At 65.2% G+C, this 15164-nt stretch overlaps 1 protein-coding gene across 1 annotated transcript; it reads left to right on the top strand.

Annotated features, from left to right (window-relative positions):
* Window positions 1–4538: 4538 nt before the first annotated feature.
* On the top strand, window positions 4539–12210 carry LOC134509349 (acetylcholinesterase-like). The gene is given in 5 exon segments (XM_063321830.1): window positions 4539–5688; window positions 5691–5914; window positions 5916–6112; window positions 8653–8819; window positions 11852–12210. Coding segments are annotated over 5 exon segments (1767 nt in total). The 5' UTR covers window positions 4539–4571; the 3' UTR covers window positions 11914–12210.
* The last annotated feature ends 2954 nt before the right edge of the window (window positions 12211–15164 follow it).

Below are 15164 nucleotides of genomic sequence, written 5' to 3'. Positions count from 1 at the left end.
GATCTATAGGGGATGGAGGGGTCCCGCTATAGGGCAGGGATCTGTGGGGCGGGGTCTATAGGGGATGGGCGTCTCCCTATGGATCTATAGGGGATGGAGGGGTCCCCCTATAGGCAGGGATCTGTGGGGCGGGGTCTATAGGGGATGGGCGTCTCCCTAGGATCTATAGGGGATGGAAGGGTCCCCCTATAGGGCAGGGATCTGTGGGGCTGGGTCTGTAGGGGATGGGCGTCTCCCTATGGATCTATAGGGGATGGAGGGGTCCCGCTATAGGGCAGGGATCTGTGGGGCTGGGTCTGTAGGGGATGGGCGTCTCCCTATGGATCTATAGGGGATGGAGGGATCCCGCTATAGGGCAGGGATCTGTGGGCGGGGTCTATAGGGGATGGGCGTCTCCCTAGGGATCTATAGGGGCAGGGGTCTCTATGGGGCGGGATCTATGGGGCTGGGACTGTAGGGGATGGGCATCTCCCTACGGATCTATAGGGGATGGAGGGGTCCCCCTATAGGGCAGGGATCTGTGGGGCTGGGTCTGTAGGGGATGGGCGTCTCCCTATGGATCTATAGGGGATGGAGGGGTCCCCCTATAGGGCAGGGATCTGTGGGGCGGGGTCTATAGGGGATGGGCGTCTCCCTAGGGATCTATAGGGGCAGGGGTCTCCCTGTGGGGCAGGGCTCTGTGGGGCTGGGTGTCTCCCTATGGATCTGTAGGGGTGGGGTCTCTATAGGGGCAGGGGTCCCTATGGGGCGGGATCTGTGGGGCTGGGTGCGTAGGGATGGGCATCTCTCTGTGGATCTATAGGGGATGGGGGTCCCCCTATAGGGCAGGAATCCGTGGGGCAGGGTCTGTAGGGGATGGGCATCTCCCTATAGACCTATAGAGCATGGGGGGGGGGGGGGTGTCTCGCTATGGGGTGGGGATCTATGGGGCTGGCTGTACAGGAGTTGGGGTGTCCCTATGGGGCCAGATCTATGGGGGCCGGGGCCCCCTATGGGGCAGGGATCTATGGGGCGGGGTTCTCTGGGGCCAGATCTATAGGGGCAGGGGCCCCCTATGGGGCAGGGATCTATGGGGCGGGGTCTCTGGGGCCAGATCCGTGGGGCTGGGGCCCACTATGGGGCAGGGATCTATGGGGCGGGGTTCTCTGGGGCCAGATCTATTGGGGCAGGGATCTATGGGGCGGGGATCTATGGGGCGGGGTTCTCTGGGGCCAGATCTATAGGGGCAGGGGCCCCTATGGGGCAGGGAGCTATGGGGCGGGGTTCTCTGGGGCCAGATCCGTGGGGCTGGGGCCCACTATGGGTCAGGGAGCTATGGGGCGGGGTTCTCTGGGGCCAGATCCGTGGGGCTGGGGCCCACTATGGGGCAGGGAGCTATGGGGCCAGGTCTGTAGGGGCCGGGGCTCCCTATAGATCCAAATCCATGGGGCGGGGTGTCCCTGTGGGGCCAGATCTATAGGGCCCGGGTTCCGCGGAGCCCGGTCTATAGGGCCCGAGGCTCCCTATAGGGCCAGATCTATGGGGCAGGGATCCGTGGGGCCGGATCTGTGGGGCCGGGCCTCCCTAGAGGTCCAAATCTATGGGGCTGGGGTGTCGCTGTGGGGTGTCGTCACTGTGTGTCCCGTGTCCGTCCCCCCCCCCCCCCCCATGTCCCCCCCCCCCAAGTTTCCGCTGGGGATTTTTGGGGCTATTTCGGGAGCCGCCACCTGCCCCGGCCCCACAGCTGGGACGGGGGGGGCACATGGGGGGGGGGGGCCCATATAGGGGGTCCCTATGGGGGGGCGGGGGAGCCCTCCGGGGTGTTCCCTATGGGGGGGGGGTGGCCCCTATGGGGGGGTGTCTCTATGGGGGGGATGGTTCCTATGGGGGGGGTCTCTATGGGGGGGATGGCTCCTATGGGGGGGGGGGTGTCTCTATGGGGGGGATGTGTCTCTATGGGGGGGGCCCTATGGGGGGGGGGGCCCTATGGGGGGGGGGGGTGGGTCTCTATGGGGGGGGTCTCTATGGGGGGAGATGGTTCCCATGGGGGGGTCTCTATGGGGCGGGCCCTATGGGGGGGTTGGGTCCTCTATGGGGGGAGATGGTCCGTATGGGTGGGTCTCTATGGGGTGGGCCCTATGGGAGGGGGTCTCTATGGGGGGGATGGTTCCTATGGGGGGGGGGTGTCTCTATGGGGGGGTCTCTATGGGGGAGATGGTTCCCATGGGGGGGGTCTCTATGGGGTGGGCCCTATGGGGGGGGTGTCTCTATGGGGGGGGCCCTATGGGGGGGGGGGGTGGGTCTCTATGGGGGGGGGGGGTCTCTATGGGGTGGGCCCTATTGGGGGGGTCTCTGTGGGGGGAGATGGTTCCCATGGGGGGGTCTCTATGGGGCGGGCCCTACGGGGGGGTTGGGTCTCTATGGGGGGGGTCTCTATGGGGGGAGATGGTTCTCATGGGGGGGTCTCTATGGGGCGGGCCCTATGGGGGGGGATGGTCCCTATGCGGGGGGGGGTCTCTATGGGGGGAGATGGTTCCCATGGGGGGGTCTCTATGGGGCGGGCCCTATGGGGGGGTTGGGTCTCTATGGGGGGGGTCTCTATGGGGGAGATGGTTCCCATGGGGGGGTCTCTATGGGCGGGCCCTATGGGGGGGGCCCTATGGGGGGGATGGTTCCTATGGTGGGGGGGGTGTCTCTATGGGGCGGGCCCTATGGGGGGGTTGGGTCTCTATGGGGAGGGTCTCTATGGGGGGAGGTGGTTCCCATGGGGGGGTCTCTATGGGGTGGGCCCTATGGGGGGGGGGTGGGTCTCTATGGGGGGGGGGGGGGTCTCTATGGGGGGGGCCCTATGGGGGGGGGGTTGGGTCTCTATGGGGGGGGTCTCTATGGGGTGGGCCCTATGGGGGGGGTGTCCCTATGGGTGGGGCCCTATGGGGGGGGTGTCCATGGACGGGGTCCCTATGGGGCGGGGGGGTCCCTATGGGGTGGGGGGGGAGTCGCTATGGGGGGGCTTCCCAGAACCCAGCCCGGGGGGGGGGGGCGGGGGGCACTGGGAGTCACTGGGACGCAGGGCGTCTGGGCTGCCCCCCCCCCCCCCAGCCCCATAGATCCCGTCCCACCGAGGTGCTGCCCCCCAGCCCCATGGCTGCCCCCCAGCCCCATAGATCCCCCATCAATCTCCCACCGTTCCCCCCCCATCGCCCCCTCGAGGTGCCGCCCCCCAGCCCCATGGCTGCCCCCCAGCCCCATAGATCCCCCATCAACGTCCCACTGACACCCCCCCGGAGGTGCCGCCCCCCAGCCCCATAGATCCCCCAACAACGTCCCACTGACACCCCCCCGGAGGTGCCGCCCCCCAGCCCCATGGCTGCCCCCAGCCCCATAGATCCCCCATCGATCTCCACCGATGCCCCCCCCATCGCCCCCTCGAGGTGCCGCCCCCCAGCCCCATGGCTGCCCCCCAGCCCCATAGATCCCCCATCGATCTCCCACCGATGCCCCCCCCACCACCGCCCCCTCGAGGTGCCGCCCCCAGCCCCATAGATCCCCCATCAACGTCCCACTGACACCCACCCCCTGGAGGTGCCGCCCCCCAGCACCATGGCTGCCCCCCAGCCCCATAGATCCCCCATCAATCTCCCACTGACACCCCCCCGGAGGTGCTGCCCCCCAGCCCCATGGCTGCCCCCCAGCCCCATAGATCCCACATCGATCTCCCACCGATGCCCCCCCCCCACCGCCCCCTTGAGGTGCCGCCCCCAGCCCCATGGCTGCCCCCCAGCCCCATAGATCCCCCATCGATCTCCCACTAACACCCGCCCGAGGTGCCGCCCCCCAGCCCCATGGCTGCCCCCCAGCCCCATAGATCCCCCATCAACGTCCCACTGACACCCCACCCCCCGGAGGTGCTGCCCCCCAGCCCCATGGCTGCCCCCCAGCCCCATAGATCCCCCATCGATCTCCCACCAATGCCCCCCCCCACCGCCCCCTTGAGGTGCCGCCCCCCAGCCCCATGGCTGCCCCCCAGCCCCATAGATCCCCCATCAATGTCCCACTGACACCCGCCCCCCAGCCCCATGGCTGCCCCCCAGCCCCATAGATCCCCCATCAATCTCCCACTGACACCCCCTGCAGGTGCTGCCCCCCAGCCCCATGGCTGCCCCCCAGCCCCATAGATCCCCCATCAACGTCCCACTGACACCCGCCCCCCAGCCCCATGGCTGCCCCCCAGCCCCATAGATCCCCCATCAATCTCCCACTGACACCCCCTGCAGGTGCTGCCCCCCAGCCCCATGGCTGCCCCCCAGCCCCATAGATCCCCCATCAATCTCCCACCGATGCCCCCCCCGCCACCGCCCCCTCGAGGTGCTGTCCCCCAGCCCCATGGCTGCCCCCCAGCCCCATGGCAGCCCCCCAGCCCCATAGATCCCCCATCGATCTCCCACTGACACCTGCCGGAGGTGCCGCCCCCCAGCCCCATGGCAGCCCCCCAGCCCCATGGCTGCCCCCCAGCCCCATAGATCCCCCATCGATCTCCCTCCGACGCCGCGTCTCTCTCTCTCTCTCTCTCTCTCCCCGCAGCCTCGGGCGCCATGGGGGTCCGGCCGGCGTCGCCCTTCCCCGTCCCCCTCCTCCTCCTGCTCTTCCTCCTCCTCCTCCTCCTCTTCCTCGCCGCCGCCGACGACCTGCTGGTGCCCACCTCGGCCGGCCCCGTGCGGGGCGTCCGCCTGCCGGCGGGGGCGACGGGGGAAGTGGGGGCGTTTTTGGGCATCCCTTACGCCGAACCCCCCGTGGGGCGACTTCGTTTCCAACCCTCCCGACCGGCCGCCCCATGGCGGGGGGTGCTGGACGCCTCCTCTTACCGGCACGCCTGTTACCAAGCCGTCGACACCATGTTCCCGGGATTCGGCGGTTCCGAGATGTGGAATCCCAACCGGGAGATGAGCGAGGATTGCCTCTACCTCAACGTGTGGGTCCCGCTCCCTCGCCCCACGGCGCCGGTTCCCGTCTTGGTTTGGATTTACGGCGGGGGGTTCTACAGCGGCGCCTCCTCCTTGGACGTCTACGACGGGCGGTACCTGGCGGCCGCCGAGGGGCTGGTGGTGGTTTCCATGAATTACCGCGTGGGGGCTTTGGGGTTCTTGGCTTTGCCGGGACACCCCGAAGCTCCGGGTAACGTGGGGCTGTTGGACCAACGGTTGGCTCTGAGGTGGGTCCAGGCCAACATCGGGGCCTTCGGAGGGGACGCCGCCGCCGTCACCCTCTTCGGCGAGAGCGCCGGCGCCGCCTCCATCGGCCTCCACCTCCTCTCCCCCGGCAGTCGGACCCTCTTCCGACGCGCCGTCCTCCAAAGCGGTTCCCCCAACGGGCCCTGGGCCACCGTGGGGGCGGCGGAGGGAAGGCGCCGGGCGGCCACCTTGGGCAAACTGGTGGGTTGCGGCGGCGGCGGCGGCGGCAACAACGGCAACGAGACGGAGCTGTTGGCCTGTCTCCGCGCCAAGGCGCCGCCGGAGCTGGTGGAGCAGGAGGCGGCCGTTTTGCCTCAACAAGGCGTTTTCCGCTTCGCCTTCGTGCCGGTGGTGGACGGGGAGTTTTTGGCGGACGCCCCCGAAGCTTTGCTGGCGGCCGGGGGTCGGCCCGACGCCGAGGTGCTGCTGGGAGCCGTCCAAGACGAAGGCACCTATTTTTTGGTTTACGGGGTGCCGGGTTTCGGGAAGATAACGAGAGTTTGATTAGCCGGGAGGAGTTTTTAGGGGGGGTGAGGTTGGGGGTGCCCCAAGCCAACGAGCTGGCGGCCGAGGCGGTGGTTTTGCAGTACACGGATTGGTTGGACCAGGACAACCCCGTGAAGAACCGGGAGGCCTTGGACGACATCGTGGGGGACCACAACGTGGTGTGTCCCCTCATGCACTTCGCCCAGCGGTGGGCGGAGAGGGGGGGGGACGGTCTACGCTTACCTCTTCGACCACCGGGCCTCCAACCTGCTGTGGCCCCCCTGGATGGGGGTCCCGCACGGCTACGAGATCGAGTTCGTCTTCGGGCAACCCCTCAACCCCCACCTCAACTACACGGGGGAGGAGGAGCAGCTCAGCCGCAGGATCATGCGCTACTGGGGCAACTTCGCCCGCACCGGGTAGGTGGGGAGGGGGGGAGGGGGGGGAGGGGGAGGTGGGGGGGTGGGCGGAGAGGGGGCGGGGAGCCCACGGGGATGGTTGAAGGGGTGGGGGGGGCGGGGGGGGCGGAGGGAGGGACGGAGATAAGTCAACGGAGATGGTTGGATGAAGGGAGGGATGGAGGGAGGGATGGATGGATGGATGAAGATAAGTCTACGGAGATGGTTGAAGGGTTGGGTGGGTGGAGGGAGGGATGGAGATAAGCCTACGGAGATGGTTGGATGAAGGGATGGATGGAGGGATGGAGATAAGTCAACGGAGATGGTTGAAGGGTTGGTTGGATGGAGGGAGGGACGGAGATAAGTCAACGGAGATGGTTGGATGAAGGGATGGATGGAGGGAGGGAGGGAGGGAGGGATGGAGATAAGTCTACGGAGAGGGTTGAAGGGTTGGTTGGATGGATGGAGATAAGTCAACGTGGATGGTTGGATGAAGAGATGGAGGGATGGAGATAAGTCAACGGAGATGGTCGGGTGAAGAGGTGGATGGATGGAGGGAGGGATGGATGGATGGATGGATGGAGATAAGCCTACGGAGATGGTTGAAGGGTTGGGTGGATGGAGGGAGGGATGAAGATAAGTCTACAGAGATGGTTGGATGAAGAGGTGGATGGATGGAGGGAGGGATGGATGGATGGAGGGAGGGATGGATGGATGAAGATAAGCCTACGGAGATGGTTGAAGGGTTGGGTGGATGGAGGGAGGGACGGGGATAAGTCAACGGAGATGGTTGGATGAAGAGGTGGATGGATGGATGGATGGATGGAGGGAGGGATGGAGATAAGTCTACAGAGATGGTTGAAGGGTTGGGTGGGTGGATGGAGGGATGGAGATAAGTCAACGGAGATGGTTGGATGTAGGGAGGGATGGATGGAGGGATGGAGGGAGGGATGGAGATAAGTCTACGGAGATGGTTGAAGGGTTGGGTGGACGGAGGGAGGGATGGAGATAAGTCAACGGAGATGGTCGGGTGAAGAGGTGGATGGATGGAGGGATGGAGGGAGGGAGGGAGGGAGGGAGGGATGGAGGGATGGAGATAAGCCTACAGAGATGGTTGAAGGCTTGGGTGGATGGAGGGAGGGATGAAGATCAGTCTACGGAGATGGTTGGATGAAGAGGTGGATGGATGGAGGGATGGATGGATGGAGGGAGGGATGGATGGATGAAGATAAGCCTTCGGAGATGGTTGAAGGGTTGGGTGGATGGATGGAGGGATGGAGATAAGTCAACGGAGATGGTTGGATGAAGAGGTGGATGGATGGAGGGATGGATGGATGGAGGGAGAGATGGAGATAAGCCTACGGAGATGGTTGAAGGGTTGGTTGGATGGAGGGAGGGAAGAAGATAAGTCAACGGAGATGGTTGGATGTAGGGAGGGATGGATGGAGGGATGGAGGGAGGGATGGAGATAAGCCTACGGAGATGGTTGAAGAGGTGGGTGGATGGATGGAGGGATGAAGATCAGTCTACGGAGATGGTTGGATGAAGGGATGGAGGGATGGAGATAAGTCAACGGAGATGGTCGGGTGAAGAGGTGGATGGGTGGAGGGAGGGACGGAGATAAGTCAACGGAGATGGTTGGATGAAGAGATGGAGGGATGGAGGGATGGAGATAAGTCTGCGGAGAGGGTTGAAGGGTTGGGTGGATGTAGGGAGGGATGAAGATAAGTCAACGGAGATGGTTGGATGGAGGGAGGGATGGATGGAGGGATGGAGGGAGGGATGGAGATAAGCCTACGGAGATGGTTGAAGGGTTGGGTGGATGGATGGAGGGATGAAGATCAGTCTACGGAGATGGTTGTATGAAGGGATGGAGGGATGGAGGCATGGAGATAAGCACAGAGAGGGTTGAAGGGTTGGGTGGATGGATGGAGGGATGAAGATAAGCCAATGTAGATGTTTGGATGGAGGGAGGGATGGATGGAGGGATGGAGGGAGGGATGGAGATAAGCCTACAGAGATGGTTGAAGGGTTGGTTGGATGAGTGGAGGGGTGGAGATAAGTCAACGTGGATGGTTGGATGAAGAGATGGAGGGATGGAGATAAGTCAACGGAGATGGTCGGGTGAAGAGGTGGATGGAGGGATGGAGGGATGGAGATAAGCCTACGGAGATGGTTGAAGGGTTGGGTGGAGGGAGGGAGGGATGAAGATAAATCAACGGAGATGGTTGGATGTAGGGAGGGATGGATGGAGGGATGGAGGGAGGGATGAAGAGAAGCCTACGGAGATGGTTGAAGGGTTGGGTGGGTGGAGGGAGGGATGGAGATAACCCTACGGAGATGGTTGAAGGGTTGGGTGGGTGGATGGCTGGAGGGAGGGATGATGGATGGATGGATGAAGGGATGGAGATAAGCCTACGGAGATGTAGGATTGAAGGGTTGGGATGGGATGGGATGGGATGGGATGGGATGGGTGAGGAACCCATGGGATGGGGTGGGACGGGACTGGGGTGGGGTGGGGTGGGCGGGTGCCCCGGGCCATGCTGAGGCCGCGCCCGCAGGGACCCCAACGAGGCGTCGGAGCAGGAGCCGCGGTGGCCGCTCTACACGGCCGCGGGGCAACGCTACGCCCGGCTCAACGCCCGGCCCCTGGCGGTGGCCCAGGGCCTGCGCGCCCAGGCCTGCGCCTTCTGGACACGCTTCCTCCCCAAGCTGCTCAACGTCACCGGTGAGGGGACACGGGGACACGGGGACAAGGATGGGGGGGGACGGGGGGACGGGGGGAGGACAGGGGAGGTGGCACCGGGGACGGGGGAGGGAGGTGGAATCAGGGACGTGGCACCAGGGACGTGGGGAGGTGGCACCAGGGACATGGGGGACGTGGAAGGAGGGACGTGGGGGACACAGGGAGGTGGCAGCGGGGACATGGGACGTGGGGAGGTGGCACCAGGGTTGTGGGCGATGTGGAGGACGTGGGGAGGTGGCACCGGGGACGTGGGGGACATGGAAGGAGGGACGTGGGGGACACGGGGAGGTGGCACCAGGGTTGTGGGTGACGTGGAGAACACGGGGAGGTGGCACCGGGGACGTGGGACATGGAAGGAGGGACGGGGGACATCCGAGGAGGTGGCACCAGGGACATGGGACAGGGGGAGGTGGCACCAGGGACGTGGGGGACATGGGGAGGTGGCACTGGGGACATGGGGGACACGGGGGACAGGGGGGACATGGAAGGAGGGACGTGGGGGACGTGGCACCAGGGTTGTGGGACATGGGGAGGTGGCACCAGGGTTGTGGGCGACGTGGGGAATGTGGGGAGGTGGCACCGGGGATGTGGGGACATGGGGGGGAGGTGGCATCAGGGATCTGGGGTGACACGGGGGGGCTGGGGGGCAGTTTTAGGGGGTTCCCGTCTTGGTGTAGCCCCACGGAGATGTTCCACCACGGCTCGGGGTGGCTTTGGGGGCTCGGGGTGGGGCCGGAGTGGGGGCTGGGGGGGTTTTTTGGGTGCCGAGGTCAGTTTTGGGGGGCCCAGGGTCATTTTGGGGGGGCCGGGGTGATTTTTGGGGGCTGGGGGGCAGTTTTAGGGGGTTCCGTATTGGTGTAGCCCATGGAGATGTTCACCAGGGCTCGGGGTGGCTTTGGGGGCTCGATGTGGGGCCGGAGTGGGGCTGGGGGGGTTTTTTGGGGTGCCGAGGTCAGTTTTGGGGGGCCCAGGGTCATTTTAGGGGGGCCGGGGGTGATTTTTGGGGGGCTGGGTGGCAGTTTTAGGGGGTTCCCGTCTTGGTGTAGCCCCACGGAGATGTTCCACCAGGGCTCGGGGTGGCTTTGGGGGTCGGGGTGGGGGGGTGGGGGGGTTTTTTGGGGTGCTGAGGTCAGTTTTGGGGGGTCCAGGGTCTTTTTGGGGGGGCCGGGGTGATTTTGGGGGGCTGGGGGCAGTTTTAGGGGGTTCCCGTCTTGGTGTAGCCCCATGGAGATGTTCCACCAGGGCTCGGGGTGGCTTTGGGGCTCGGTGTGGGGCCGGAGTGGGGGCTGGGGGGGTTTTTTGGGGTGCCGAGGTCAGTTTTGGGGGGCCCAGGGTCATTTGGGGGGGGCCGGGGTGATTTTGGGGGGGCTGGGGGGCAGTTTTAGGGGGTTCCCGTCTTGGTGTAGCCCACGGAGATGTTCCACCAGGGCTCGGGGTGGCTTTGGGGGCTCGGGGTGGGGGGGTTTTTTGGGGTGCTGAGGTCAGTTTTGGGGGGCCCAGGGTCATTTTTGGGGGGCCGGGTGATTTTTGGGGGCTGGGGGGCAGTTTTAGGGATCCCCATCTTGGTGTAGCCCATGGGGATGTTCCACCAGGGCTCGGGGTGGCTTTGGGGGCTCGGTGTGGGGCCGGAGTGGGGGTCTGGGGGGGTTTTTTGGGGTGCCGAGGTCAGTTTTGGGGGGCCCAGGGTCATTTGGGGGGGGCCGGGGTGATTTTGGGGGGGCTGGGGGGCAGTTTTAGGGGATCCCCGTCTTGGTGTAGCCCACGGAGATGTTCCACCAGGGCTCGGGGTGGCTTTGGGGCTCGGTGTGGGGCCGGAGTGGGTGGTGGGGGGGTTTTTTGGGGTGCTGAGGTCAGTTTTGGGGGGCCCAGGGTCATTTGGGGGGGGCCGGGGTGATTTTGGGGGGGCTGGGGGCAGTTTTAGGGGATCCCCGTCTTGGTGTAGCCCACGGAGATGTTCCACCAGGGCTCGGGGTGGCTTTGGGGGCTCGGGTGGGGGGGTGGGGGGGTTTTTTGGGGTGCTGAGGTGAGTTTTGGGGGGGCCAGGGTCATTTGAGGGGGGCCGGGGTGATTTTTGGGGGGCTGGGGGGCAGTTTTAGGGGGTTCCGTCTTGGTGTAGCCCCACGGAGATGTTCCACCAGGGCTCGGGGTGGCTTTGGGGGCTCGGGGTGGCTTTGGGGGCTCGGGGTGGGGCCGGAGTGGGGGTGGGGGGGGGGTTTTGGGGTGCTGAGGTGAGTTTTGGGGGGCCCAGGGTCATTTTTTGGGGGCCGGGGTGATTTTTGGGGGGCTGGGGGGCAGTTTAGGGGGTTTCCCGTCTTGGTGTAGCCCCACGGAGATGTTCCACCAGGGCTCGGGGTGGCTTTGGGGGGCTCGGAGTGGGGGGTGGGGGGGTTTTTTGGGGTGCTGAGGTCAGTTTTGGGGGGCCCAGGGTCATTTTTGGGGGGCCAGGGTGATTTTTGGGGGGCTGGGGGGGCAGTTTTAGGGGATCCCCGTCTTGGTGTAGCCCCCACGGAGATGTTCCACCAGGGCTCGGGGTGGCTTTGGGGGCTCGGTGTGGGGCCGGAGTGGGGGGTGGGGGGGGGTTTTTTGGGTGCCGAGGTCAGTTTTGGGGGGCCCAGGGTCATTTGGGGGGGGCCGGGGTGATTTTGGGGGGGCTGGGGGGCAGTTTTAGGGGATCCCCAGCTTGGTGTAGCCCCACGGAGATGTTCCACCAGGGCTCGGGTGGCTTTGGGGGCTCGGGGTGGGGGGGTTTTTTGGGGTGCTGAGGTGAGTTTTGGTGGGCCCAGGGTCATTTTGGGGGGGCCGGGGTGATTTTGGGGGGCTGGGGGGCATTTTTAGGGGGTTCCCGTCTTGGTGTAGCCCCACGGAGATGTTCCACCAGGGCTCGGGGTGGCTTTGGGGGGCTCGGGGTGGGGGGGTGGGGGGGGTTTTTTGGGGGTGCTGAGGTGAGTTTTGGGGTCCCCCCACCTGAGCCGGGAGTCGGGGGGGGGTGGGGGGGGTTCCCGCTGTGGGTCCAGGCCCCATGGAGGAGCGGAACGTCAATGGCGGCTGGAGTTTCACCGCTGGAGCTCCTACATGATGCGCTGGAAGAGCCAGTTCGAGCTCTACAGCCGGCAGGAGCGGTGCCACCCCCTCTGACCCCCCCCCGGCACCCCAAAACTGGCACCCCGGCACCCGCCCTGGCACCCCAACACCGGCACCCCCACACCGGCGCCCAACGGTGGCATCCCAAGGCATGGGCACCGCCATCGGCACCCAAAAACCGCCATCGGCACCCAAAAACTGTCATCGGCACCCAAAAACTGGCCCCCCTGACACCCCAAAATCGGCACCCTGGCACCCCAAAACCCCGGCACCCAACACCCCGACACCGGCACCCCCCACACCGGCGCCCAACAGTGGCATCCCAAGGCATGGGCACCGCCATCGGCACCCAAAAAACCGCCATCGGCACCCAAAAACTGGCACCCTGACACCCCAAAATCGGCACCCTGGCACCCCAACACTCCAGCACCCACATTGGCACCCAACACCCCGACACCGGCACCCAACGGTGGCATCCCAAGGCATCGGCACCACCATCGGCACCCAAAAACCGCCATCGGCACCCAAAAACTGTCATCGGCACCCAAAAACTGGCCCCCTGACACCCCAAAATCGGCACCCTGGCACCCCAAAACCCCGGCACCCAACACCCCGACACCGGCACCCCCCACACCGGCGCCCAACAGTGGCATCCCAAGGCATGGGCACCGCCATCGGCACCCAAAAACCGCCATCGGCACCCAAAAACTGCACCCTGACACCCCAAAATCGGCACCCTGGCACCCCAACACTCCAGCACCCACATTGGCACCCAACACCCCGACACCGGCACCCAACGGTGGCATCCCAAGGCATCGGCACCACCATCGGCACCCAAAAACCGCCATCGGCACCCAAAAACTGTCATCGGCACCCAAAAACTGGCCCCCTGACACCCCAAAATCGGCACCCTGGCACCCCAAAACCCCGGCACCCAACAGCCCGACACCGGCACCCCAACACCGCCAGCGGCACCCCGACACCGGCACCCAACGGTGGCATCCCAACACATCAGCACTGCCATCGGCACCCAAAAAAAGCCATCGGCACCCAAAAACTGCCACCCTGACACCCCAAAACTGGCACCCCGACACCCCAGCACCCACATCGGCACCCAACACCCCGACACCCGCCATCAGCACCCCAACACCGGCACCCCGACACCGGCACCCAACGGTGACATCCCAACGCATCGGCACCGCCATCGGCACCCAAAAACCGCCATTGGCACCCAAAAACCGCCATCGGCACCCAAAAACTGTCATCGGCACCCAAAACTGCCACCCTGACACCCCAAAATCGGCACCCCGGCACCCCAACACCCCGGCACCCACATCGGCACCCGACACCGGCACCCAACGGTGACATCCCAACGCATCAGCACCGCCATCGGCACCCAAAAACCACCATTGGCACCCAAAAACTGGCATCGGCACCCAAAAACTGCCACCCTGACACCCCAAAATCGGCACCCTGGCACCCCAAAACCCCGGCACCCAACACCCTGACACCGGCACCCCAACACCGCCATCAGCACCCTGACACCGGCACCCAACGGTGGCATCCCAACACATCAGCACCGCCATTGGCACCCAAAAACCGCCATCGGCACCCAAAAACTGCCACCCTGACACCCCAAAACCCCAGCACCCACATCGGCACCCAACACCCCGACACCGCCATCAGCACCCCAACACCGGCACCCCGACACCGGCACCCAACGGTGACATCCCAAGGCATCGGCACCGCCATCGGCACCCAAAAACCACCATTGGCACCCAAAAACTGGCATCGGCACCCAAAAACTGCCACCCTGACACCCCAAAACTGGCCCCCGGCACCCCAACACCCACATTGGCACCCAACACCCCGACACCGCCAGCGGCACCCTAAAACCGGCCCCCCCCCCCCAAAACTGGCACCCAAACCCACCGGCACCCGCAGCCCCCGGCACCCGACACCCCCCAGCACCGGGAGGGAACTGGCATCGGCACCCCAGTACGGGCACTGGGACCAGTACGGGCACCCCGACACCGGCACTGGGACCAGTACGGGCACTGGGACTGGTTCTGGCACCCCAACACCGGCACTGGGACAGCACCGGGACGGCACTGGGACCAGTATCGGCACCCAAACACCGGCACTGGGACCAGTACAGGCACCGGGATGGCACTGGGACGGCACTGGGACCAGTACAGGCACCCCGACACTGGCACTGGGACCAGTACAGGCACCGGGATGGCACTGGGACGGCAACTGGGGACTGGTTCTGGCACCCAAACATTAGCACTGGGATGGCACTGGGACCAGTATCGGCACCCCAGTACGGGCACTGGGCCCAGTATCAGCACTGGGACTGGTTCTGGGACCAGTATCGGCACCCCGACACCGGCACTGGGACCAGTATGGGCACTGGGATGGCACCGGGATGGCACTGAGACCAGTATCAGCACCCCAACACTGGCACTGGGACCAGTACGGGCACTGGGATGGCACTGGGACTGGTTCTGGCACCCCAACACTGGCACTGGGACCAGTATGGGCACCGGGATGGCACTGGGACGGCAACTGGGACTGGTTCTGGCACCCAAACATTAGCACTGGGATGGCACTGGGACCAGTATCAGCACCCCAACACCGGCACTGGGACCAGTATCAGCACTGGGACGGCACTGGGACGGCACTGGGACCAGTATCGGCACCCTGACACCGGCACTGGGACCAGTATGGGCACTGGGATGGCACCGGGATGGCACTGAGACCAGTATCGGCACCCAACACTGGCACTGGAACCAGTACGAGCACTGGGATGGCACTGGGACTGGTTCTGGCACCCCAAACATTGGCACTGGGACGGCACTGGGACCAGTATCGGCACCCTGACACCGGCACTGGGACCAGTATCAGCACTGGGACGGCACCGGGATGGCACTGAGACCAGTATCGGCACCCCAACACTGGCACTGGGACCAGTACGGGCACTGGGATGGCACTGGGACTGGTTCTGGCACCCCAACACTGGCACTGGGACCAGTATGGGCACCGGGATGGCACTGGGACGGCACTGGGACTGGTTCTGGCACCCCAACACCGGCACTGGGACCAGTATGGGCACTGGGATGGCACCGGGACCAGTATCGGCACCCAACACCGGCACTGGGACCAGTATCAGCACTGGGACTGGCACTGGGACGGCACTGGGACCAGTATTGGCACCCAAACACTGGCACTGGGACCAGTACGGGC

Source organism: Chroicocephalus ridibundus, unplaced genomic scaffold (assembly GCF_963924245.1).
Source record: "Chroicocephalus ridibundus unplaced genomic scaffold, bChrRid1.1 SCAFFOLD_798, whole genome shotgun sequence".
Taxonomy (NCBI): domain Eukaryota; kingdom Metazoa; phylum Chordata; class Aves; order Charadriiformes; family Laridae; genus Chroicocephalus; species Chroicocephalus ridibundus.
The sequence above is the reverse complement of the archived record's forward strand: the minus strand, read 5'-3'. Positions and strand labels throughout refer to the sequence as shown.